Source organism: Ceratotherium simum, chromosome 1 (assembly GCF_057802395.1).
Source record: "Ceratotherium simum simum isolate JZ-2026a chromosome 1, ASM5780239v1, whole genome shotgun sequence".
Classification (NCBI taxonomy): Eukaryota; Metazoa; Chordata; class Mammalia; order Perissodactyla; family Rhinocerotidae; genus Ceratotherium; species Ceratotherium simum.
Window position 1 is genome coordinate 75609832 of NC_141900.1, and position 27566 is coordinate 75637397.

The 27566-nt window shown below is 37.9% G+C and overlaps 1 protein-coding gene across 5 annotated transcripts in view; it reads left to right on the top strand.

Annotated features, from left to right (window-relative positions):
- Positions 1–27566, top strand: part of ST7 (suppression of tumorigenicity 7) — a 252222-nt gene that overhangs the window by 138198 nt on the left and 86458 nt on the right. For 3 of the 5 annotated variants that reach the window (XM_004418772.2, XM_014785458.2, XM_014785477.2), the window contains exons 3-7: positions 10717–10876; positions 21441–21495; positions 22139–22254; positions 23622–23697; positions 26085–26153. In XM_004418772.2, coding sequence (XP_004418829.1) covers positions 10717–10876; positions 21441–21495; positions 22139–22254; positions 23622–23697; positions 26085–26153 — 476 coding nt within the window. The remainder of the gene's footprint in view (positions 1–10716; positions 10877–21440; positions 21496–22138; positions 22255–23621; positions 23698–26084; positions 26154–27566) is intronic. The other 2 variants (XM_004418773.3, XM_004418774.2) reach the window with 1 other exon arrangement.

Sequence of the window (27566 nt, forward strand, 5' to 3'; positions counted from 1 at the left end):
TTTTTAACAGTCATATATTATTTTTGTTGAAGGGAAAAACAAAATGTAAATAAAATGAAAAATAAAGGAGGACACAATTCTGTGTCAAATTTTAATATCTAAGATACTATAAAATAAATGTGACTCAAACCAAAATGTTTTTCATTACCCTTTTCAAAATATATTATTGGACATAATTCAGATCAGTAGAAATATAGCTCAGTTTCTTTAAATGTATTGACATGGATGTAGCAGTTCTAAGTTTTTTTCCCCTTCGTCCTTTTTTCTTTTAAAATTTACATTTATTTCCCTATTGCTTCCTTTAAAAAAATCCCGAATAGGCAAAAAGCAATATGATAGTCATCCCTGTGGATCCATTACTTTATGCTCTAAAATAGTTACAGGTATGATAAATTATAACACCTGAAGTAGTTTTCTTTAATTTAAGTGGCCTTAAATAGGACCATCTAGACTCAATGGAATCACTCTAGTATAATTAAATGACCTTTAAGGTGAAAGAGGTTTTAGACAGCTTTTTTTTTTCTTTACACATAATGTTGTGATCAATTATTTTAGAAACAAGGACAAGAAAGATATTACAGAGTTGATGTTAAGAGAAGATCAATAGAAAAACAAAAGTTTTAGGGGAGAAAGGCACAAAAATGTAGAGCAAGAGCATAGGTGAAACTAGAACAATGGAGGATTTCAGAAGATTGAACTTACAAGGAACCAGAGTAAAAGGTGGAGAAATATATACAGGGCAGAAACCTACAAAGAGGTGAAAGGGATGGTGGGTGGGGTGGGACCATCTTTTTTGTGGTCAGAGCATATTCAGGTTAATCTTGCTCTGCTGTATCATGTGGGCTGCTGGACTCAAGGGAGGAGATGTTTGAAGTCGATATTATTGGACCAGGAATGTGAAGAACATCAGCAAGAGCCACTCCAAGATGGTTACGTAAGTGGAAATCCAAATAGAAAGCCCAGTGCTGGCTGCTGAGATCAAGCTAAGGTGAGGGGAGCATATTAAAGCTCCTCCTTCAAATGGGCTGAAATAAGGTGTGTGTAGTAATTTGTACCATAGTCCCTCTTAAGTGCAGATCTGCATACCAGTCTGTATCTCTGAAGTCTTCCCAGTTCTGTGGGGACATGAGAAAAATAAGGATGCTATAGAGTTGTTCATAAAGCTATAAGGTGATTTGCCTAGGCTTATGTTGTTAGTTTGTAGCAAAGCCAGGCCTAGAACTTATGTCTTCAGGTTTCCACCTTAATGTTCTTAATGGACTGCAGAAACTTCAAGTCTGGAAAATACTTTCACATGCTTGATAAATTATTAATAAGTATATGCTGAAAACATGACAACCTTTTAGCGTGTATATTTTTGGGTGGAGGAGAAAGTATTACAGGTCTCCATCTAATAATTATCATTTACATTTAAAATAATATTTTAATATTTTCTTTCTAAAACATCTTTGAAATATTTTTTGGTTAAACAAATAGGAAAAAAGTGAGCTTTTTTGGATACAATTTGAATAGCAGTTTCATACCGAAACCAATAATTTACTCTGATGCAGAAAGGTAGGTTTTTGTTTGTGCATTCAGGGATGTTCTCTCTCACGGATGTTCACTTAAGAACGTTACCCACTTAGATGATCTTACTGCGTGCCAGGCACTGATCTAAGCACTGCACATGCTAACTGACTGACTCATTTACTCTTCACAACAATACAATGAGGTAATTGCGGTATTGTTTCCATTTTACTTATACATAAGCTGGACACATAGAATAGGCAAGTAAGTAACATGCTTAGGTCCCATAGCTGGTGGATGGTGGAGAGGATTTCAACCCAGGCAGTCTTGCAGCAGAGCCTGTGCTTTTATCACTCATTGCACTGCCTCTCTGGTTAAGTTCTCAGCTGTTTTTCTAGCTTGCTGAACAAATGGCAGGTCTGGATATTATTCTGGCATTTTCTTGGTGTGGTTCAACTGGCTGTAAATTAATTACCAGAGGGTGGGTTATTTCCTTTCACTCTGGTAAGCTAGGCCCAACAGTTGTTTTCCCTTCTAACTCTGGGATGGTGAAGTCCCATCAGCTTGTTTCTCTTGTTCTCTGAATAAAGGGATTTCCCTAGACCATGACTGTCTTTGCAGATCCAGGCTGGCGAGGCTTTCTCCCTGCCTGTGGAGTGCAGTTACTGGAACCTGATGATAACTGCTGTGCTGTCTTATGGCATATTTGTCTTGCAGCACTCTCAGGAAGCAGAGGATACTCCTGACTGAAGTGAAACTTTGAGTGAGGGAACACTTCTGATGTGTGAAGATTTTGGGGGGCCGGCCCAGTGGAGTAGTGGTTAAGTTCCTGAGATCCGCTTCGGTGGCCCAGGGTTCACTGGTTTGGATCCTGGGCGCAGACCTACTCACTGCTCATCAAGCCATGCTGCAGCGGCGTCCCACATAGAAGAGCTACAACTCTACAACTATGATAGACAGCTATGTACTGGAGCTTTGGGGAGAAAAAAAGATAAAAGAGGAAGATTGGCAACAGATGTTAGCGTAGGGCCAATCTTCCTCAAAAAAAAAAAAGGATTTTGAAAGACTTTTCTCAAAAATGCTTGGTCTATACTGAGGGCAAAGGAACTACAACATGGAAATTGGTCTTGATAGCTTTAGGCTCCTGCTTTAGAGATTGTTGACATTGATGTTGTCCAGCCTTTGGGGACTCAGCTTTGCTAGCCCTTGAAATATACCCAGGGTTGAGATTTCTATTCAGCTACTGTTTTCTGCCAAGTGCATTTCATGGAGAGGCAGCATTGAGGGAAAGGATCAGGTGCTTTGCAAACAAGCTGCATGCATAGAACTGCTTAGCGGTTTGTTTCCTGGCATCATACAGACGATTACCTAACTCCCCTCCCCTGAGCAATGTTAGGAGAGCCAGGCAGTGAACATTCAAAGTACAGGGCTGCCCCTGGGGAAATTGGTTGTTTGGGGACCTCAGGATTCCTATACTGGAGACTGAAATTATCACGCAGTGTGATATCTTAGGAGAAGAGAGGAGAAAACAAACAAAAACACCCTGGTATTTCCCCTGTGAAGCAAAAGTCAATTAATTGAGCAAATATGCATAGAAATAAATTGTGTTTGGCAGATGCTGCTGTCGTTTACACTAACGTGCTTAAAAAATAAATGAGGACTAATCCGTGTGTATTTTACTAGCTATCACCACTAGCTCTTAATTTCACAAGTTGAAAGCCAGCAATGAGTTTATTCTACCATCTATCTCTCACTCGTCCATTTTGGTTCCTGTGCCCATATCCCCCTCCAGGCAGCTCTCTCCCTTGCTGGACTACAAGCTGCCCCTCAGCCCACTGGCACAAGCATACCCCTTTGAGTTCAGTTCCAGCCACAGGAACTGCACCTGTTGTCACAGTCCACACCCACCAGTTTAGCCTTTATCTGCTCTAACAAGGACATGCCCAGTCTGCTTGCAGTAGCCTCTTCGGGCAATGTTTATTTCAATGGAGAAAATTTCTGGGTGGTGTTTTTGCTTTTGAGAGTGGTATGGTGGATATGTGGAGAAAATGCTCTTCTTAATTTTCTCAAAATGTTGGTAGAATGGAGAAAATGCTGTGTTTAGTATTGACATTCATACATAGATCCCTATATCCCCATTAACATGTATATGGACATTCTCCTGCATCTACATTTTGCACACATATATATTAAATAGAGAGAGATAATAAATGGGATCTAGAACATAATTTTAAAAAAGTGAGAATCAAGAATAAAAAAGAGAGAAAATCAGAATAGTAAATAAAATAATTAGTTCGTGGATTAGATATAAAGGAATTGTGTTTTTGGGGAAGTGGCAGGAGAGACAATGATTAGGTAGGAATCAGTTGTAACAAAAGGTCTGTTTATTGAGTTTCCCACTCCATGCCAGATACTGTTTTAAGCACTTTGCATATATTATTTCATTTAATTCTTATTGCAATTCTAGCTGGTAGATATAACCAGTGCCTTTATGCTGCTGAGTATAAAGAGATATAAAGGTTAAATAATTTGGCCAAGGTTATATAGCAGACAAATGGCGAGGTTTGAATACAGATCTCTCTGACCATGTCCTCCATCCTCTCCTGTTCAAAAGTAAGGGAGTGGGGCTGGAAGATTGTTATGGCTCCTTTCAACTCTTTTTCATCCATCTAAAGAACTTGACCTACACTTGGGGTAGGACTTTAATTGATACGTATATGGATCACCCAAATGATGGTCATTCTGGAGCTAAGAGTAAAAAAAGACTCAGGAAAACTTGATTGGAAGGTGTGGGAAGCGGCATATAATGTCAGGCTGCGTCTGTTATGAAGCAACTTGTCTCTAGGCTCCAGAATGAGAGATGCCATGGGGGCCAATGGCAAGAAAGCCTGCAGACAGTGGGAGGAAACTCAGGCTCAATCATTCTTATCAGATTACAGCTTCTTGGGGTCACCAAGAAAATTAATGATTTTCTGTAGGAGACCAAGTGCCAAGCAAGAGAGTAGATGGATGCCTGTCAGGGTCTAACAGGAGCATTTGAGTGGATCTGATTAATGCTTAGACGTGGCAAAAGTGAAGAAGGTGAACAAACTAATAAAGGGACAAAACTGCCCTTTTGGCTTTTTCAGTTTCCGTTTGAGCACCAACTGAGAGGCTTAAAAATCATGCAATTGCAGGACTGGGAGAAGGAGCCTCAGAAGCCATCCAATTTAAACCAGTAAAGACCTAAGGACTAGGCATCCAGAAAGCTTATGACTTACCTAGATCACCTTGCTAGGTAAGGGTGGAGTGAGGTCTAGAATTTAAATTTCTTTGCCCCAGCATTATTCAGCCTCTTATAAAGGTGTTGACTAGGAAGGTGGGTAGCAGCAGTGTCTAGCAGTTGATGTTTCCATTTTAACAGACCCATAGAAATGGGTCAGGTAGATAAGAGAGGGAGGAGGAGAGAAGGAAAAGAAACAAGGAGGGAGACCGCAACTTTCTCTGGAGGAAACATTTTTTCTTTTTCCAATTGGGCGTGGATTAGGTCAGATTTGGCCAATCTAGAACATGGAACAACACTTAACACACTTTATAATTTTATTTGTGTCATTTATTGTCTTTGTCTTCTCTATAATGGAAGCGTCACAAAGGCTGGGATCATATCTGTATTTTTGTATATGGCAAAAATATTTCGTAATGCCCGGGTGAAGTGTTAAAAAATATTTGTTCAGTGCACAGAGATCCAGTGAGTGAATGAATTAACTGACTGTGTCAGAATTATCTGGAGAGCTTGTTTAAAATGATGGATTTCGTTTAAAATGAGCACCACCCCAGTCCAATTGAATCAGAATCTCTAGGAGAGGGGCCCAGGGGATAGCTGCCAGCACAGTATGAGCTGGCAGGGCTTGGGGCAAATGGCACAGGCTGGCTTCTCCTAATTGTCAGTGGTCTCCATGACTCCACCCCTGGAGAGTGACCCTCCCCTCCAGGCCACAGTCATTAATGCTACAGTGGAAAATCGCATCCTGTGAACATACAGACACAGATTGGGATGGATCATTGGCTATTGACCTTGAAGAGAACCTCACTTCTCTGCCTTCTCTCTTTTCTTAAAGCCTCGGCAGTAGGTGGCCAGGAAAGGGGGTGGAAGGGCATGAATTCCAGTTCTTCACACAGCCCCCTCAACTATTTAGGGGAACAGGTGGCTGAGGAGGGATTGGCTGAGACCAAGGAAGCAGGAGGCCAAGACCCGCTCCATAGCTCTTCAGTATTCCTAAACAAAACATATGGGGGCCAAGAGTCAAAAACGAAGTCTGTTATGAGGAATTGGGAGGGTCTTTGAAAGGGTCAGTGAATATGGAGAAAAGGATATACTTGAGAATTCTAACAGGAAACTAAAAAGGTTGTGGATATTATGATAACCCACGCCAACTGCCTTGGTTTATCTCCTTTAAGCCCAGAAGATCTCCTCTTGCCAAAAAACTGTTTACCATCAGATATATTTCTGAAGACTTACAGCAGGTGTCAATGTGGCAGACTTTCTATTTAGAAGTAGACTGCCAGAGTTTCATATTTCCTCTTCGATCTCTACTATCACTGTATCTATCCTCCTGTGATATCATCGTCTGCTTTAATCCTTAGGAAGCACTTAGCCAATTTCAGGCTGTGACATCTTTTGTATTTCCCATGGGTTTAGTGATGTGGAATTACTGAGGTGCTGCTATATGGGAACCTTGTAGTATTTTTTAGTGTGATATAGGCTATAGGGAAGTCCCTGATTCACGAAGAGAAGTTCTAATATAGAACATGCAGTTCCAGAAGAGGAGGTCTTATTGGATAGGAAGAATCTAGGCATCTTCAGGAAAGATTCAGCTTTCAGGTCTGCAAGATAGATGGAAGGGCCTTATTTGTTATCCCTTTGCCAGATTTTGGTTCCTTCCCTGCCGGTGAAGATGAGACAAGTTTGCACCTTAGGCCAGCTGCAAACCTGAATCTCCACCCCCAGCTCCCAGCCTGAGTGCTCCTTGATCATCCCCTCCACTTCTGTCATATAGTAATGGAGGAGGTCACAAGGCTTTGGTAACTGGGTCCTTGACAAATGGGTCTTTGTTTTAAATATGATCTGAATCCTGAGTATAGCTTATGGCCCTTCTGTCCTGCAAGATGTAGATCCAAACCACTTCTTCCACCTTCACATTCCCAATTCCATCCCCACTTCCCTTATTCACAGAAGGTAATCCTTACCTGCATCTCCACCAAGTTCAGTGACACCCATTTATGTTGCCTTCTTACCTGTGCCTCATTATCTCTTTGTTGCCTTCTTACCTGTGAAACAGCTCATAGCACACCCGACTCTCCAAAGTAGAATGTATTTTTCTGTTCATTCGACCTTTCTTCCTGTCTCAGAGCAAGAAATGGTAGGTTACCTTTTCAAGGGAGTGTGGATGTGCTTCCTGGTTTCTTGGCATCATGTCTCTTGGCCATTTGTACTCTTTTGTGTCTTCAGTTTCTCTCTTTCCACTAGATTCTTTCCTCTTCCACAAATCTGTGTAGACCTCTCTTTATTATAACAAACAAAATGAACACAAAACCTTTCATTGGTTCTGCTGTTTATTTAGAGTATATCCAATTAAATCACCAGCCCAGTCCTTATCATTTATCCATTCAGTCTTCCAAACATCCATCCAGTCTTCTAATCATCTGTCCACTCACCCATCCACTCATCCACCCGTCCACCCATCTACCCATCCATCCATCCATCATGAACTGAGTGCGGTTTACTGTGACCTTATTTTACACATTAGATAACTGAGCCCCAGAGACTAAAGAATGCCAACCAAGGTCACACAACTCACCTATCATGAAGTGTATTAGGGTTTTTACCTTTCAGCTAGATGATAGGGTCACTATTGACTTCCTAAATGCCAAGCCCAATTGATGCTTTTTAGTTCTCATCTTATTTGATCTGTATAATCTTTGGGGTGGAGCATGAGTAGGAAAAAAGTACTAGAGAGATTATGTTTTCAAGACTATGAAATGCATAAATTTATATTTTAATTTTATTGTTATTTGTCAGATTAAAAGCTGTTTTGTTCCACTGTGGCAAGTCTGCTAAGCTACTAGCATGTCCAAGGACTAATTTTAAAATCTAAATTTGTTTATGAGAGCTTTGCTGTTTACATTGTAGGTTATGCACCAGGGAGAAGAATTCAAAGTGACACCAAACATGTGCGTGTTAGATAACACCATCTGCCCATTTGGATCTGTGCAGCTCTTTAAAAATACTGTGAGGTGCTGGCCCAAAGCCTGTCATGTTTCGGGATAAGGGGCAGATTGTTATGCTAAGACCCCAAATTAGAAGACTTGTTTTGAAGTTTAAGAAGGCTTCAAGTCCTTTTCTACTTCCTTTTACTGGTTGTTCATTCAGTATATATTGGAGCCTCTGCTCCAGGGTACAGGGGACACTAGTATAAAGAAGGACCATGATTGGTGAGAAGTCATCTACTGCTGTGATAAGACAGGTCTGAGAAGACCCTCCTTCCCCCCCCCCCCCCAAGACAGCTGCATGAATAACCCAGTCTTTACTGAGGTCTGTTATACCAGAATTAGAAATACTAGGTGGAAAATCACTCGTCTACTATAATGCAAATATTCCATTAATATGAGTCATTTATACCTTAGGATGAATTATCTGGTCCCATTTGATAGGCTACTTCTGGGTTGGTTTTGATAGCTAAGAAAGCACAGAGACACAGTGGAGTTGGGGGCATTGGGAAGTGAAGATCTGAAAAGGGAAATGATATGCCACATCTGTCCATATTTGTTTAAGTGAACAAGAAAGTTATAAAAAGATGTCTTGTTATAGGGCCCTAGTAAGATTAGTGGCACAAAGCTTGTGCTTCAGGCTAAGCGACTACTTAATTAGCTGTATGACTTTGGTCAGTCCTCATTCCTCATCTCTAAATGGAGACAGTGCATGGTTTTTTAAGGTCCCTTTTAGTGCTGACATTCTGTGATAATGTTGGAGGAACTGGGAATTCTGAAGAGTCCCAAGGTGTTTTTTGTGATGGGTATAGACCATGCCAGGAGCAACCTGTGAAAGGCATAGTGTGTCTGTGGCGTGGATTGGTGGTGGCAGGGGCCACATCTGTGCTCTGTAACCCTGCAGCACAGCTCATGCCTGATGTGGAGCCCTTAGTGCTGTGTGACTGAATGAGTGAACTAAGACCTGGCAGGTGCCCAAGCAGCACAATACAGAAAGCAGAGCAAAAAGACTTGATGCAAAGAGAGCTCTCCCCAACAAGTGACTGAGAGCCGTTGCCAGTTCTGTGACCAATGTTCTGGGTCTTTTGGAGCCTTCCTTGTCTTCTAATAAAGGGAAAGCCACGAATCTCTTGAGGGCTTTGTTGGGTGGTGAGGACTGAGTGGTGAGCGGTGCCCTTTTTCACAATGATTTCCAAGGCTTTCAGCCAACAACAGTAACAGACAAGGTGCTGTACTAGCCTGAATTGTAGACTGGCAAAAAGAGGGGTGCATGATATGTGGGGTGTGCTGCCCATGGGAGGTGTGTACGTCATCAATGTAATAAATGATAGCTTTGCTATTATTTTTGAGAACCAACTATGCAGCAGGCACTGAACTAGATCTTTTACATGGGGTTTGAAACTAAATGTTTTACATGGTTGTGAAAATTGAGGACCCTAGAGGATAAATAATACATATGATTTCCACTTTACAGTTGAAGAAACTGATGTTCAAATAGATTAAATAACTTACCTACGTTACAAATTCCCTTCTGGATCCATGGTTCATAAATTTACCATTTTGAACTGTCTTTCTTCTTCAAGTAAGAACTTTTATTCCTAGCATTCCAAATGTTATAGACTAATCCTGTCCCTTCATAGCTATATTATATTCTCTGCTGTCTGCCCAGTGAAATTACTTGAATGTCTTAACATGTGAAAATTCATATAGTCAGAGGTAACTCGTTGGAATTAAACCAAGTTGTCCTATTATAGAATTGGAAACATTTGGTTTGATTGATACTTCCTTCTGGTCATTCATAGATGTTCTTTCTGTCTTTTTTAGAAATTTTTGGTAGAGCAAAAGAGAGAAAACATCAATTTTTAAATAATAGCCCCAAATCCATTCCAGAGTAGATAACGAAGTCTCGTTTTTATGAAATAAGGATAAAGATAATTCTATGTTAGTTCCACATTCTGTATTAGAAGAATATAGTATAGTTATTCTATGAGACTCTGGGATATAGTTGATTCTTAAATTTCTTCTGTGTAATGATTTGTGACTGTTTAAGGAACAAATCCCAAATCAGACAGGGGGGAGAGGCAAGGATGTGGGAGAGAGCAACATCGAATAGTGGTGAGAAAGCGTTCACTGAAGGGGCAGAGGGGGCCAAGTAAGAAGGATTGAGGGAGATCGCTTGCTTTCCTAGTGTTTTAGGAAGTCCTGATTTCAGTATAGTCATGTGAGCATCATTGCTTTTTTCCTTGTATTAATGAAAGTTATTTCTTTTCTCCTTTGCAATCCACAGTATGTAACAATTGGTAAGCTTGTGACCTAGGAAACATTAATGGTGTATAACAGATGCTTGTGTTTATAAAGCACTTCTTAGTAGGTGGGGCATTGCTGAGTATCTCAGCAGTTGAGTGCCATCCATACATGAAATGGAATGCCTTTCACTCTTTCTGTAAAACCAGCATTTCTCTAAGGAGATGGTTATTTTTTTTTTCTTAATGGAATTTTGATGTCTTAAAAATTTTATGCAGCTGTGGATTTATCAGAATGTAAAATGCCAAGAATTTCAATATTTTATAAGCCATAATTCTAATACTGGCTTATTTATATACACTTCTGGTCTTTCAGCTATGGTGATTTTGTTATTAGAATATGAAGGAAATTTGGAGGAAAATAATATTGAGCAGCTCCTAATAGTGTTTTTGTATCCATGATTGTAATTATAGATTTTTCTTGAAAACCAGTATTAAGTGGAGAAAACAACATTAAAGAATTTAAAATGTAATTGGTATTTTAATTTTATTAAACTCTTTAATTTTTAGAATAAATTAAATTTTTTGGAATAAAAAATTTGTTTAATTAAGTATTTAAGGTGGATATAATTAGTAAATGCAACATGTTTTTTGGGCATGTGTACAAACATCATAAACAGTAACAAGAACCATAATCACGGTTGTTATTTTTCTGTTCTAGATATTTGAATGGTGGTATTTTCGCAAGTATGGAACGTCATTCATTGAGCAAGTCTCAGTAAGCCACTTGCGCCCCCTTCTGGGAGGGGTTGACAACAACTCCTCCAACAATTCTAACTCCAGTAATGGAGACTCGGATTCCAACAGGCAAAGTGTCTCAGGTATGGAAAGTCCTTCAGTTTGCAACATTATTTGTTTACTCTTACTAAATTATTGTGACTATAATACAATAAGAATGTTGTAATTTAAAGACTAGACTTCAGAAAAGAACGCAGTTTATTTTCCCAAGGAGTTGACAACCTCTACCAGAGAAGTAGAGTGTAAGCATCCCAGGAAAAGGGAATGTTTATCTTATTTAATTTTATGTCTTCTTGCATTTGATTTAGCTAATGGCCATTTAGGTCACTGTTCTCAACCTGAGTCTCCAGTGTCCTTGTCCCTAGTTTCTCAAACCTTATTGAATGTATCCATTTTCTTCCACGCTAATTGCAGAATCTTGCGTCTAACTAGATCTGATCACATTGCTCCTCTGCCTAAAAGGCTTCATTGGTTCCCATTCCACTGAAGATAAAGCCCAGCTTCCAGATTGCTTGTTGCAGCATAAGCTACTTCTAACCTGTCTTGCCAACTTTGGCTTCTGTCACAATCTGGTCCCTCTCCTTTTCATTTCTTGAACATACCATGTTTTCTTGTGACCCTTTGCTTAGAAGTCTGTCTCCCTCTCGCCCATGTTTGTTTATCTTTCACAACCCAACTCAAATGTTACCTCCTGGAAAGCCTTCTCTGATAGATTGTACAATATCTTTCCACTTTCATTGACTCTTTAGTATTTTTATTTTTAGCAATGTTTATCAAATTGCACTGTAATTTTTAAACTTACTTCTGTATTATAGTATCTCTAGCATTTTGCACAGTGTCTACTATATCATTGAAACTCAGTGAATGAATGCATGAGCACATGCAAGGCCTGTACTTTCTCCACTCATAAAAGAAGGGGGAAGAATATGATTTCCTAGCTTGATCTGTTTATCAACTCAGTAAACATTTCCTAAGTTGCTAATATGAACCTGGCCTTGTATGGGTTCTTTTGAATATTATGATTAAAAAAAAAGTCAAATTCCTTTTCCCCAGGAAACTCTCATGTCTATTGAAGGAGACAAAATGATAAGCGCTTGGATTGTATGAGGGAAACATACAGTGCTGTGGGGAACAAAGGAGGGGTTCCTGACCCAAACTGGGGGAAGACGTATACTTCTTGAAGGAGAGGGCACCAGTTCTGAGACTTGAAGGATGAAGAAGAAGAAATTAAACAGCTGGGTTAGATGTTTTTTTCTTTCTCCCTAGAATAACTCAGTCCACATTTCATAACTGTCTAGCCAGGTGATAAACATCAAGGAGCATTGTATATATACTTGATTGCTGATGTTGACTCAATGCACCTTCAGTAGATCTTTGCCAGCCAACCATGAGTGGCAATGGGTACCTCTAGGTACACGTTTATTTCATCCTAAAGGGTACACGCATGAGAGATGGCACCGCTCAGGTAAAAACATTGTCTGGGACTTTGTAAACTCATCCACTTTGTGAAAGAAACAGCAAGAGACGTGAGCAGAGTGAACCGTTACTTTAATCAGCTACTCCAATAAGTGTGGCATATTATTGTAATGAGGAATCTTGATCATTCAGTCATCATCACATAAGCAGTTGTGGATAATTGCCATCACTTTGCATCTGCTGTGAAGAACCTACAAATTGAATGTGCTTGTCTGATTTCTATAGTCTGTAAATGATGCAGAACATTGTAGAAAATTAGCAGATTGAAAACAGAAAGCAGCCTCATTTGATGTCATTTTTTATTGTGAATATATTTTTATTTTCATTAAAATTCTCTCTCTTTTTACCTGATTTAAATCTCTTGACATCATTCCCTAATGCAAAGAGTTCATATTCTTCTCATTGATGCTATTGTTTTGTGGTCTTTCTTTGCGGATGTCTTGAATAAGGCATATGCAGTGTATAAATCTTCATGTTATTCTTAGTGTTTTTACAGCAGTTTTTAAAGGGAGAACCTAAGCCCCTTTTAAAAATATATTCAACAGTAATAATCATGGAAATTCCCAGTTTTATTTGTACTGAGTTTTTACCTGGCTAAGACTGAGCTTTTGAATATTATTATTAATTCAATTCCACTGGTATTTACTGAATGTCTACTACTATGCATGCAATATTTCTATTCATTTCCTGTAAAACAGATACAGCATTTATGATCTGATCTCATAATAATGTTCAAATAGTCATATTTAGGAAAATGGAAATTGTCTATGTATATCAGAGCTCAGTCTACCCACTTCTCCTTGACATTTGGGTTTCTAATATTTGGCTAACTCAGCTCAACAAACATGTATGCTGGTATGGAAGTACCAGATACCATGGGACTAATACCATTTTCCACTTCTTTTTTCTTGCGATCATTTTATTTTTGAATAAGAAAAATATTATAAAAGTACATTGTCTGTGTTTATCTCTACCCTTAATCCCTTTCTATTTCATAGTCTGGTTTCACCTAAGTATAAAGGAAAAAGAAGATCCAAAGCTGAGGGTAATCAATACATTTTCTTAAAATAGAGGAGTTTCTTTAAAAATTTCTACTGCCTTAATAATAATACAATGACTATTGCCTTAATAACGGAAGGATGAATCTGTTGATTTTCTTGGAGCATCATAAGGCAGCTCTTTGGCAAATCTTACATGAAATACAACATGACTAACAAAGTCCCATGGACATTGGCAAATCCAATTTAATGACATTGCTTATTTGAGAAAATCATTGAAAAAGCTAAAAATAAACTGAAAATACCAGTTATAAACATTGGTCTATATGAAAACTCATAGTGTAGCTCTTTCCTTAAAGAATCATTTGTTTTGATTAAAAGCTGAAAGACCTTGCCTACTTAAGAATATTTTGGGGTATAGGGAATGGGGAGTGAGAAGGTTGTGATTGTTACAAGGCAGACTGTTCATATTAACTTTTGGATCTGTGCAAATTGGCCTAAGTGCAGACCCTCTCAAAATTTGCAGTGATCTTTATCTGTGGGCTGGAGGAGTAATATGGTTAATTATAACAGCTTCCTAATCTAGCCAAATTTCAGATTGTTTGGCTTAGGTTGACATTTATGAACATTTCGATTGTTTTGCTTTATTTGGGAGCTAAACTGCTACTTTTCTCATAAATATACAGTTTCTGATAAAGCCTGCTGATATATTTGCCATGTCACCATGTTTATTGCTGCCACTTCTTAATTCAGCTTAGTTTATGAGCTGATGATGCATAGGGATTAGGGATTTAAAACGTGGCCAACTTCTCCCTGTCTTTTTTTTTTTTTTTTTTTTTTTTTTTTTTTTGTGAGGGAGATCAGCCCTAAGCTAACATCCGTGCTAATCCTCCTCTTTTTTTTGCTGAGGAAGACCGGCTCTGAGCTAACATCTATTGCCAATCCTCCTCCTTTTTTTCCCCAAAGCCCCCCAGTAGTTAGTTGTACGTCATAGTTGTACATCCTTCTAGTTGCTGTATGTGGGACGTGGCCTCAGCATGGCCGTAGAAGCGGTGCGTCGGTGCGCACCCGGGGTCCGAACCCGGGCCGCCAGTAGCCGAGCGCGCACACTTAACCGCTAAGCCACCGGGCCGGCCCAACTTCTCCCTGTCTTAAAGGAAGGGATTCTCAGGGCCCAGTAACATTCTGAATTTGGGTTTATGAGAACATCTGTTTGATAATTTGCCCTGTTCTCAAATAAGATGCCATAAAGACAAAGGTTTGCAGCATTCACTTTCTTCAAGATATTTGGAAAGTGCAGGGTGCTTCATCACATGAGACGTATCCTCACCAAAGTCAAGTTTAAATTCTCTGAGACATTGTAATAGCCTCCTGCATAGAACTGGATCTTTAGACAAACTCTGGTTATAATCACTTGGCTTTCTGTCACAAATCATCTCATTTTACTCTATATAAGATATATATAAATCTCATTTAATCTATATAAGATATATATGACACATAAACATATATATATGTTTATATCTATATCTCTTTTCTAAAACTTTTTATAAGAATTTCACCTAGAATTCTAAATTAAAGTTATTACACTACTAGAGGCAGTTCAAGCACTGGTTAAATAAAGATAATAAATTAAAGAAAAGCGATGGAAGTGAATAAGCTCAGGTAGAGTGCAAAGATACATCCTAAGACCTTCGTAGATCCTCGAATTCTCATAACACCAGAGCAAATAATTTTCCCTGTAGAAAGCCATATAGTTCTAATAATAACAACTAACACTTTGAGTGCCTACTATCAGCTTTACATGGATTGTTTCATTTAATCCTCACAGTAACCCCACGAAGCAGATACTATTGTTATCTCCATTTTATGGTTGAGGAAGCTGAGGTACAGGAAGGTTAAGTCATCTGCCCAAGGTCACCTGGCTGGTAACCTGGGCAGTCTCATTTCAGAATCCAGTGTCTTAAACACTAACTAAAAAATGTAGTCCAGACCCTCTGTGAGGCCTATAAACTCAAGACTAATGTAATTATTAAGCCATTAAAATAATTTATTCAAACCCTGTACTATAGTACATGACATTATTTCTGAAGTGACATTAGCCGAACTTACTTCAGAAACAGCTGAGTGGCAGGATTGCTGATGTTGAGAGCTCAGCCTCTGGGGTCAGACAGATGTGGCCCTAATCTTGGCTCCATCACTTACAGTATGTGATCTTGGACAAGTCACTTAACTTTCCTTAGTATCTTAATTTGCACACATGGGAATAACAGTAGTATCTATTCCTTAGAGTAGTTTGAGGATTAAATGAGGTCATGCAGAAATATCAAGTCAGAGGACAGCCATTTGACAGTGTCTTCCAGATGAACTGACTTCTCTGTGAATATGATCAGGAGGATGGCCCAACCACATGGAGGTATGGCTGAGTTCAGCTAGGCTTACTCACTAGCTCAGTGACTCACTTTTTTTTTTTTTTGGTGAGGAAGATTAGTTAACATTCGATGCTTATCCTCCTCTCTTTGCTGAGGAAGGCTGGCCCTGGGCTAACATCTGTGCCCATCTTCCTCTACTTTATATGGGACACAGCCACAGCATGGCTTGACAAGCAGTGCGTCGGTCCGCATCTGGGATCCGAACCCCTGAACCCCAGGCCGCCGAAGCAGAGTGTGGGAACTTAACTGCTGTGCCACCGGGCCGGCCCCTCAGTGACTCACTTTAGTACCAAGGCCTTTCAGTGCTTGCATTTCAAATATATCCCTCAGCAAAATTGCAAATTGCTACATGTCAAGGACCTTTGGAGTTGCTCTGTAATAGTCTCAATCAGGGGAAACTTGACAAAATCTATGTATGTGTTGAAAATGATTCTCTTAGCCAGTGATTATTACATCTTTAAAATCTTTTGCCACTAAAATTTGTGTTCTAGTATAGATTAGATCTCCAGCTGTATGGTGAAAATGCCTAAACAGTTTTAGTCCCTGGTGAACATTATTTAATAAACTTATTTTACAATTTTCACATTATTTGGTAGAGTTGATTGACTTCGGTCAGAAATGACCAATGAGAAATGTATGAGAGATACAATTAAAGATTTAACCATCTTGGCAATATTCTTGAGGAAAGTGGTACACTATCTTGAATAAAGCACATCAATAAAAATGGTCTTAAAGCTCATAATTATTTATACCTTTTCTCATTCCATAAAAGAATTTGAGGGAGTAACATATTTTTTGAATTGAAAGCTACTTACATCATACTTCTAATAATATTTTCAAAATAATTATTTTGAAAAGTTATGAAAATAGTTAAAGCTTAATTATTTAAGAAAATGCATATTTCGTTACTCTTATGATTGCTTAAAATTGACCTATATGATGTAGAGAATTGAGTATTCATTTTTGAGATATCAAAGCTAATAAATATATGCAGAATCACATGTCAGAAATTGACTGGCTTGGGATTAATCTTGATTGTCATAATACATCTGACGAAATTTTAGTTAGGGCCCTTTTATGTTGTACTTTGGGACTAAAATGTTTAAAAGTATTATTAAAAAGAGCCTAACATTTCCCCAGAGGAGTTTTAAAAACTGTTTCCTTAGTGGAAAATTTAATGGATGAAGTCACAGGATTTTTAAAATATGATGTTGCAGGGTAACAGATCTGTTGCATATAGTGGGTAATTGTTGGGCAGTCTGGACACCAGGCCTTAATCTCATTTACTATGAACCTTGGGGAAATTATGTAGCTTTTCAATGTTCTACTCTTTACTTCTGTAAAAAGGGCCTACTCTCTAGCCCTCACTAACTTATGTAAGGGATATAGATGACTTGAGCTTTAAGCCCCTTTATAGAAAGGCTCACCGACAATCACGCTCATAACTACGACAGAAGTTACTGTTGCTGCTGCTTGTAATAATAATACATCATCATCATCATCATCATCACATAATAATAATATAATAATAGTAAAAATAAGATGGTAATCATTATCAGAATTTAGATTCTGGGAAGAGGTGGTAACTTTTTAGTATAAGAAATCTTCCTAGGCTATGAATTAGTAATTTTATATATTTAAAGGCCCTGAGAGTGGGGATTCTATATCTTTTTTTTTTTTAATTTTAGGAAGAAAGCTTTTTCAGATTTAAATAAGTTGGATGAGGAATAATATTTTCTTCCATGTGCTTAAAAGCCCTGTGACTTTAGAGCCTTTGGTTTTTCTGAGAATTAAGTTCTCTTTTTCATTGAGAACTGTAACAAAGGGAGAGTCTATGGTTCTCTCAGTACATGTATTTCTTCTGTAGAGCTTCTTCAGTTGGATGCCAGATGTAGTTCAACGCCCTTTTCATTTTCCTATCAAGTCTATAAGCTCCTCTAGGTCATAAACTGTATCTTTTTTTGTAACCCAGAGCCTAGTACAGAGACTAATGCATAATAGCTATTCTATACATGTTTAAATCACACAGTCCTATGAGTGATGGGGTGGGCATTCTAGAGGAGTAACTATGAAAAGACGTGAAATAAGTATCACTGAGATGGAAAAGTTTTAATAGGGAATGGTGAGAGGGGAGACTGAAGAAAAGATTGGAGTTTTATTTTAGAAGTCCATGATGGTAGTAAGCATTATTTTTGATATTTTTTGTATCCCACACAGAAATTTATAATCATCCTTTTATGACAAAGGAGACAATCTGTTCTGCAGACTTTGGGAACTAAACAAGTGCTATTCCAATATTTACTGCTTCTCTTTCTCTTGAATTACATTCTTGCACGCATGCTACGGTCTGAACACTTCTGTCAGCAGTTGTGGGCAGAGACTCTACTGTGGGCTGCTGCAGTTGGAACCATAGAAAGCATATGTATTGTATCGGGCATATTTTTAAATGAACTATTAGTAACGTTAGCAAGTCCTTGAGGGAGTCCCAGTCAACTTTAGTGCTTCTAAAGAGCACTAAAATTGTTGATATTAATGGAGGATGGAAAATTCCTTTCGGAGGTAAAATTTTAATTCTGGCTTAAAAAAGGAATTTATTCCTCAAAGGCGCAAATAAGATAAGAAACTGGACCTCGTGGAAAAACTTTTACCCTCTGGAGACTTGAGTTTAAATTCTTTACTTAAATCTTTATATTCTAATACATTTGGCATTTACAACCTTTGTCCATATCATGAAACCATCAGGCAGTCTAATATTTATGGGGTGTGTTCTCTAGAATGATTCCAGACTAAGAGAGTTTTTGTAGCAAAGATAAGATTATGAGACAGAAATGAACGTAGCTATGACCTAATTTGAAGCGAAGCTTTGCCATGTGTTTGTATTCGGCTCCTAGGTTGTTTATTTCTTAAAAGAAAACTGTGCCTGCCTTGCACCCTTTGAAGGATATAGCTAATGAAGACATGTCTTATGTATTTCTTCATTACATGTTTTTTCTCACATAGAACATTTTACATCTGTTACAATTACTTAGATCCTCATTTCTAAGTTTCAGTGATAACTGAAGAAACTGAATATAGACCACTTTTATGACACTAATGTTAACAATGACTTTTTTAAAGTTCGGTTCTCTAAATAGAAGTCATAAAAACAATATTTCAGAATGTTTGCAGCACCCCCTGCTGGCTGTATTGTGGCACTTCCTAAATAAATATAGCATCTTTAGCTACTGCTCAATAATACTTTAGTTATACACACCATTTCTCTTTGGAGTTATTTTTATTTAGAAATAAATTCATTTGCATCCAATATAAAAGAGTGGAAATTTTGATTTAAGGCAATTTGCTTTGTATTTTGTCAGTTGATATTTGAATGGTGCTTATCCTTCCAGGCAATATAATAATGTATTTGTTGGAGACCAATTATTTGCCATAATCTTTTTACTAATATTTCAGATGAAATTCAGTGGAGGAGAGGCATCTCCCTAAATGTCCCTGTTTTATTGTATAATGCCACCATGAGCATACTTTGTACGTCAATCTGTATGCACATTTATTATATGCTAAATACAAACCTTGGAATATTCATAAAGCTTTAATAAGAGCACTTCGAATCTTGAAAGACATCCTCTGAGGAAGAGTTGGGGGTGGTGAAGACATAAGAGTTATAATAGCCATAAGGACAGTGATTGTGGTTGTTTGGCTCACCAGTGTGATGCCAGCCATGATCTGAAGTGCGTTAGTGACCCCTCTAAGGGGCTTTATGTCTGGAAAAAGAGTAATTATTTAAGGGAAGCATAATTTTCTAGTTAGTGCCATTTGAAGTGACAGCCATTGAATTTCAGTTTCTCAGGAACAAAATTCAGAGATGCTAAACTAACGGAGCAAAGATCATTTCCTAAATGGCAAGTTAAGCTAAGTGACAGAAAATTTAGGGCGATTGTTTATAAACATTGAGCAAATTTTAAGTGGAATCCTGCCCTAATTTAAAGACAAATTTATCTTCTTTAAATAAAAACATATCTTCCTGTTTTGTGTAAACCCTTCATTCACTATTTTAACAAAAGTTTACTGAGATTACACACAGTGTTCCCACAGTGCTTTATGTTCTTTGTTTTCACGCTGTATTGCAATTGACCGTTCACTTGTTTGTTTCCCGCCCTGGGTGCTTAGTGCTTATAGGATGGATGGATGGGTGGGTGGGTGGAAGAAGGGATGTTGAATCTAACAGGACTGAGGGTAGAAAATTAAAGAATCACCCATGGCCTTTAAAGGTCTTTTGATTTTTGCAATAATTGTTCACTTGTGTGTATATATGTCTTTGGGTGTGTTTTTTGGCTTACTACACATACAAAGATGTTTTAAGTTCTGTTAACTGATTTTATTTTCTAATAAAACATTATTCATCCAAAGAAGTGTAGTATTCTGAATCAGTAGAAAGTCTTAATCATAGGCAGTTTTAGAAAAATTGTAGCTTATTAGTTGCACACTTATAACACAGTCTTAAAAGCTAATGATTGGGGGCCGGCCTGGTGGCGCAAGCGGTTAAGTGCGCACGCTCCGCTGCGGCAGCCCGGGGTTCGCTGGTTCGGATCCCGGGCGCGCACCGACACACTGCTTGGCAAGCCATGCTGTGGCGGCGTCCCATATAAAGTGGAGGAAGATGGGCACAGATGTTAGCCCAGGGCCGTCTTCCTCAGCAAAAAAAAAAAAAAGAGGAGGATTGGCGGATGTTAGCACAGGGCTGATCTCCTCACAAAAAAAAAAAAGCTAATGATTGACTTTTCTAAGTTAAAATCCTGTGGTTCTAAATTTCTGTGGTCCTTGTGTAACAGAGATTATAGTCTATTGGTACATGCTAACATTATGGTATTAGCATAATGATTAATACATTAATTTGCATAAGTAAACAATGTTAAAACAATTTATTTTCATAGCATTTCTCCCTACAATAATGGTACCTTTATTAATTTTGTGTGTGAGAAAGATTAGCCCTGAGCTAACGTCTGTTGCCAGTCCTCCTCTTTTTACTGAGAAAGATTGGACCTGGGCTAATATCTGTGCCCATCTTCCTCTACTTTATATGTGGGACGTCTGCCACGGCATGGCTTGATAAGAAGTGCATAGGTCCGTGCCTGGGATCCGAACCTGTGAACCCCAGGCTGCTGAAGCGGAGCGCAGGAACCCAACCAGTACGCCGCCGGGCCAGCCCCTATTAATTTTATCACTCCTTTACGGTGATATAAAAGCCATCTGGTGAATTATCACAAAATCAGTATTAACATAGACCCTAATTAAGAATCTAAGGCATTTTGCGTATTATACTCCAGAACTTAAGTTTAGTTTGTCATATATGAAATTATTGTAGGATATATTTTAGAGTAACAGAAAGTAGTTTTACTTCTACCTATACCTTCTGCCTTTAATTTTAGAAGTAAATCCATAGAATCTGTTTAGGCCTCATGAAATGACTATAGAAGTTATGAACTAGCTGATTTTGGCATGTACCTTCATTTAGCAAATGAGGAAACTTGAGCCCAGAAAGATTAGGTGAAACTTTCCAAAGTCCTGGTGCCTGAGCTACATTTCCTGATTAACCACCCAGAGTTTTTCCACATTGCTTCCCATGTAGAGGATAGAGAATAAAATTATCTTATCAAGTGGCCAGGAAGGGTGTTTCGCTGAATTAATTAGATTGTAGTGTCTCTGAACTATGTGTAACATTTTCATATTTTTCTTTGTTGCAGAATGCAAAGTATGGCGAAATCCATTAAATTTATTTAGGGGCGCTGAATATAATCGGTAAGCATTTTGACAGCTTGGGAAACAAATGGGTCTAGTTCAGAGAGCAAAGACAGCAGCAAATGTTTTTGCTGGTTCATTTAGGGGTCATTCTAACAGTCTGTTTAGTGCTTCCATTCTTTGATACTATCCTTAAATGTTTTAGTTTTTCTGTTTTATAAGTATTTTAGCATTGGAATTGGGATAATATACAAAAATGTGTAGTTTGTAGAAATTTTCTATTACAGTTATTCTTTTCATTATATTATACAATCAAAATATTTTGAAGCTTACCTGGGACATGGTTATAAAGATGCCACAGAAGTTATGTTGGAATTTAATTTTGCAGAGTAATTAGGCAAGTCAGAATTTTCATGGCTTTTGGGAAATGTCTCTTCATAATACTGGTTAGGGAAGGTTTTCATTAGCTAGTCCTAGTAAAATTTTAGGACAAAAATATAGGGAAAATGTTTACTTCTGTCCTGTTGATATACTTCCTAAAGAGATAATAGAATGATTTTTTTAAAATATTTTTTTATTCATTGGCAAAGCTATTTTAGTACTCAGTTAATGGTTTATAGTTCAGCTTCTATGCAGCTTAATATTTTGTAGATCTTGCTTTCCTCTCTCAAAAGTGTCTGACCATTTTATTTCCTCTTCACAGGTACACTTGGGTGACAGGACGAGAGCCTCTGACTTACTATGACATGAATCTCTCTGCCCAGGACCACCAGACATTCTTTACTTGTGACTCGGACCATCTGCGTCCTGCAGATGCAAGTATGGAAAATCCTTCAGATAGTTGCTGAATGGGAGGGCTTCTTGGTTTGTTTTAAGTATCAAGGTTACTACTTTTAGAGTATCTGCACTATAGAAGCCTCAATGAATAAAATATTAAATTGCAGCTTGACTGGTAGAACCCATAATTCTGATACTTAAATAAAAGCTTTGTCACAATGAAGTGTTGATGTAGAAATGAGTCCCCTTATTATAATTTAAAATATTATTTAAAAAATATACCAAAGTTGGATTTATATATTTTCAAGAAATATTAATCTTATATGAAGCAAATTAAATCTTTGATTGAGATAGAGCGAAGGGTCATGTCTCTTTGATGATATTCTAGTTAGAAATTGGGATTCAGTGAATCCAAATGATTACTAAATATATTGTAGTGATTTATATGCCTATTTATAGGTTCACTAGCATTAAATGGGGGCATGGCCTTGGCTATTGGAATCCATATTTGTTTTCCATCCTAGAAAAGACTTTGGTGTGCATTTGACACTGGTTGAGTTCTAAATAATCTTACTGATATTTTTTATGTTCCACGCTTAAAGAAACTAGATGGAAAAAAATTTTTTTAAAAGAATATGTACATGCTCCTAAGAAACTAACTTAGAAGGCACAAATTTATAAAACAAATTAAATAAGGAGATTGTTACTCTTTTTTAAGAGGTGCTCTTTGCCATGGTGGAACATCCTAGTACGATAAATATTCCGAGCATTGAGCTTCCCACAATATGTTCACAGACTTCTCTGGCGTATAAAAACTGGGTTTGCAGCAAACTTTGGGAGCAGATACACATATTAAGCAAAAGCCTAAAGCTTTTTTTTCTGATACAACTCAGAATTCTTCAAATGGTTTTAAAATGTTCTAATATCCAGAGCCTGTAACAAGTGTTTGGGAAAATGACCAATGGAAATTATGTTGTGTCTAAGTAGAAGGAAGAGATTAATAGCAATGTCATTTCAAAATATGTGAACTAATATATGTTCTCTAACAACAAATGACATTAATGCAAGAGCAAAAACAAATATTAAATCTCTATTAGAGTGCCTTTTCTTGGTTAAGAAATCTTAATCAAGGTTAAGTCTCTAAGATTATAGACTATGGATTAGTCTATAAGATTTAGATCTGTAGTTTCATGAGCACGAGAGAGATTTGATATCAGTAATTGAAGGGCAATGGAATAGCAAATTAGAATGTATTTGTGTGACTTTGGAGATTTGGGCTGACTCTCTTGGTAAGTGAAATATTCTCTTGTAATTCAAGCTGAGAGCTATTAATTTAGCTATTGTCCTGTATTGAGTCTTCCTAATTATGTGTATTGAGTATCTTGCTTTTTTCTCTTTTTCTAAAATAGTAATGCAGAAAGCCTGGAGAGAGAGAAACCCCCAAGCTAGGATTTCTGCAGCTCACGAAGCCTTAGAGATAAATGAGTAAGTGCAGGAAAATCTTGCTTTTAAAAAGAAAATCTCATCCTTTGCTGAATGTATTCAGTTGCCACTGATGGGATACTTACATTAAACTATGCATTTGAACTTGAGGATTAATTTGGGGGGGGTATTAATTTATTTAAAAAATTTTTTTTATGAAGGACATCCATGTGAAGGTGGTTTTAGTCATTTTAGAGAACAATTCAGTGGCTTTGCTATGACCCTAAATTATATTCTTCAAGGGCTGTCTGTGGGATATTGTGAGGACATAAAATAAATACAGTTCTTTACATATCTAAAACATTTTGACAGGGGCCAGCCTCGTGGCTTAGCGGTTAAGTGCGCGTGCTCCGCTGCTGGTGGCCGGGGTTCGGATCCCGGGCGCGCACGACGCACCGCTTCTCCAGCCATGCTGAGGCTGTGTCCCACATACAGCAACTAGAAGGATGTGCAGCTATGACATGCAACTATCTACTGGGGCTTTGGGGAAAAATAAATAAATAAATAAAAATTATTATAAAAATAAAAAAAAATAAAACATTTTGACAGGGAGAATTTTCTAGATGTAGTGCTCATCTGTGCCATCACATTTTCTAGGTAGAACTTCTGCTAGTGGGGAAAACAATAAAAACATAAGGTGAAAAAATTACACTTAAAAAATATTTCAAGATCAAGACAAAGATAAGAGGGAATGCCATCCTTAGTGTCATTAAACATTCTATGAGTTACCAAGGAAGGCTGGGAAATCTTTTCTGGAAATCTCAGAAAATGAGAAAGATTCTTAAAGTTGGAGTCATAAAAGCTCAGGGTTGGCAGAGACCTTAAAGGTCATTTAGCTCAACCACCCATTTGGTGCTTGAATCACCTCGACACTCTCCCTGCCAAGTGGTCATTATTAAACTATTTTATGATTTTTCTGAAGAAGTTTACAGAATCTTCTTCAGAAGTCTTAGAAAAAAGATTTACTTGAGAGTTGGAAATCTTGCCATTGTAACCTGTTGATCTATTTGGTTTCTGATTCTGTCATGCAACATATTTATTTTCCAGTTTCTTGTCATCTACAAATTTGATATGCCTGCCTTCTGTGTGTCATCCATGTTTCTGATAACAATGTCGGTATCAGGGGTAGAACCCTGTAACATGACGTATGGAAACCACCCTCCAGGTTCATGTCTTCATGAATCATCATCCTTTGGTATTGTTCAACCAATTGCTGAGCCACCCGGTTATACTTCAGCCCATATTTCTGCATTTGGATCTTAAGAATGCCAGTTGTAGCTATGGATCTTTAATGTATAGTCAATCTATTAGTGTAAATTAAGCTAGCACAACCTGATTTATTTATTTTTAGTGAATTTAAGCTAGCTTCTAGTGTTCACTACTTTCTTTTTAAAATGCTTGGAAACCATCCCTTTAATAATCCATTAGAATATTTTTCCAAAGCACTGTTCTGTAGTTTGAGAAGTCTGCCTTCTTTCCCTTGGTGAACATTTTTACTACATTCGTCATCTCATCTTCTAGTACCTCTCCATTCTTTGTGATTTCTTAATTGTCCACATAGAGCAATTCCGTGGCCTACCTACAAGGTCTGTTGGCTTCTTGGGAAGCTTCTTTGCCTATCCCAGTACAGTAACTCATTTAGAATAGATCAGTTATTGCTATCTTACATCTTTTTACCCATTTTGGAGTGTAATTTCTTCTCCATTTTTCAGTCTGACAATCATTCTTTTTGATGGAGAAGCCAGGAACAAAATAGGTGTTAGAGAGTGTTGGTTTCTCTTTATTACCTGCTACTACTAACTATAAACTTTCCTTGTTTTGATGTTATGTTGTTTGTCTTTTTTGCTTATTTATTTTTGTGATGGTTTTGGAGAAATGGGGGTGATGATAGGGCCTTAAACATAGTTTAAAAACAGGGAATGGATGGTTGTTTTAGCATTTTGTTTAGTTTTGTCTTTATTTTGTTTTGCAAGCTTTGGCTAAATTGGAGTTTTAGCTCTCCTGACATTATTCTTATAAGCTCGTTACACTCTCTTGTAGTCCTTCATTACATGCCCTCTTTCCATCTTTTTTTTCCATCTCCTTTAAAACTCTGACCTTGTGAGAGATCTCTGTGCAGCCATGTTGGTGACTTAATTGTCATCCCTTTTTTCTTCCTGAGAGGATCATTTGTGGTTGCAGTTACACTTGGACATTTGGAAGCTGCCCAACCCTCTTAAACCATTTTTCCCTCTAAGTCTCATGCCATTGAATCATGCCTCTTTTCTTTGAATTTTTTGAAGTCCACCTTACCCTCTTTGATTATCCTGAACTCCAGAATGACATAGTAACTCTCTCTGAATGTTCCTATCAATTTTCATTTCACCAACTATTTTTTTCTTCTTGGTCAGAATTAGGTCCAGAGTTGAAGTTCCCCTAATTGCTTCCTCTACCATCTGGGAGATAAAATTGTTACCAAAGTAAGTCAAGAATCTGTCGGGTCCCCTACTTCTAACCAAATGAGACTTCTTCTAGCAGATATCTGGATGGTTGACACCCCCATCACCACACTTTCTTGCTTCTGTATGTGTATTGTGTTGTGACAAGGATGCATCATCTATATCTTCCATCGAGCTGAGCAGTCTGTTCTGTACTCCCCAACCATTAGCACTTCTATTGCTCTTTCCTTTCTCCTTCACTCACAAGCTCTTAGCATGTTTCTACCCCAGACTCATGAGTTTCCACATAGATGTATGTTTTCTTGGCCAGTAGTGCTACTCTGCCTCTCCTCCTAAGAATACTATTTGAAATGTAAATAAAGCAAGCAAGCTGGCCCCAACCTGTCTTGAGTTTCCAGCCCACCAACTATAGTCTTACAGCTAATTCCTCTGATACTGTGTCTACCACTCAGTATTATGATCTTGATTTTCACTTCATTACCCTTGACCCATTTTTATATGCCGGCATCTGAAGCCTTAAGTATTGCTTCCTGATGCCTATCCTAGTTATTTTCTCCAGTTAACCACTGGGAAGTTTCAGCATCATTATTATTCTTTCCAAGTCATATCTACTGCCCTCCATAGTAATTGGTTTTACGGGTTTTTTCCTGGACATTTTTCTCCCTACGTCACCACATTCAGTCGGAAGCCCCATTGATCAATCCTGCCTGAAATTAGAGGGATTGGCTAAAGAATTTACAAGACCCCTCTTCAAGGCTAAGATTAACTAGTAACCCCAAACCTCACATTAGCCCTAAGTTCAGCCTCCTTTTCCTAGCTGGCTGTTGCAGTTTATGAATAGTAAAAGTAACATTTGGTTTCACTTTCTGTTTATTTTCTCTCTTGTGGTCTGATGGAGGTTCTGATAAGTAGAGAAATGACCACAAGAGAGGCAGTGGAGAAGAAGGAAAGCAAAGGGATCTGTGCAGATCAGGACCTGTGTGGTCTGTTCTGGGCTCACCATTTCCCTATTACATTCCCTTTCTCTGGCAGTTGGGTTGTTCTTAAATGATTTGGAAGGTTTAAATTTTTAAGAGTTCCCCTTATTCGTTAGTTAACTGCTTATCCTTTCTGGTTTCCTACCTTAAGAGAGTTGTTGAAAGGATTAAGTGAGACGATATATGTTAAGTGCCTGCTACAGTGCTTAAGATATACCAAGCAATAAGTGGTAGCTCTTATTGTTAAAGGCATGAGATTTAACTCTTGTTTTTACTGAGGCTGAATCAAATTTTGAGCTCTTCAGAAATAACACTACCTGCAGGTTCTTCTAGTGTTCTCTGACAATCAGTGCTAACTGTAATGAGATGTTGAAGCACTATTTTTTTCAATGAGTTACTTACTTGATTTAATGAATTTCTCATTCTGAAGAAAATTTTAGATTAAAGAGAATCTGTG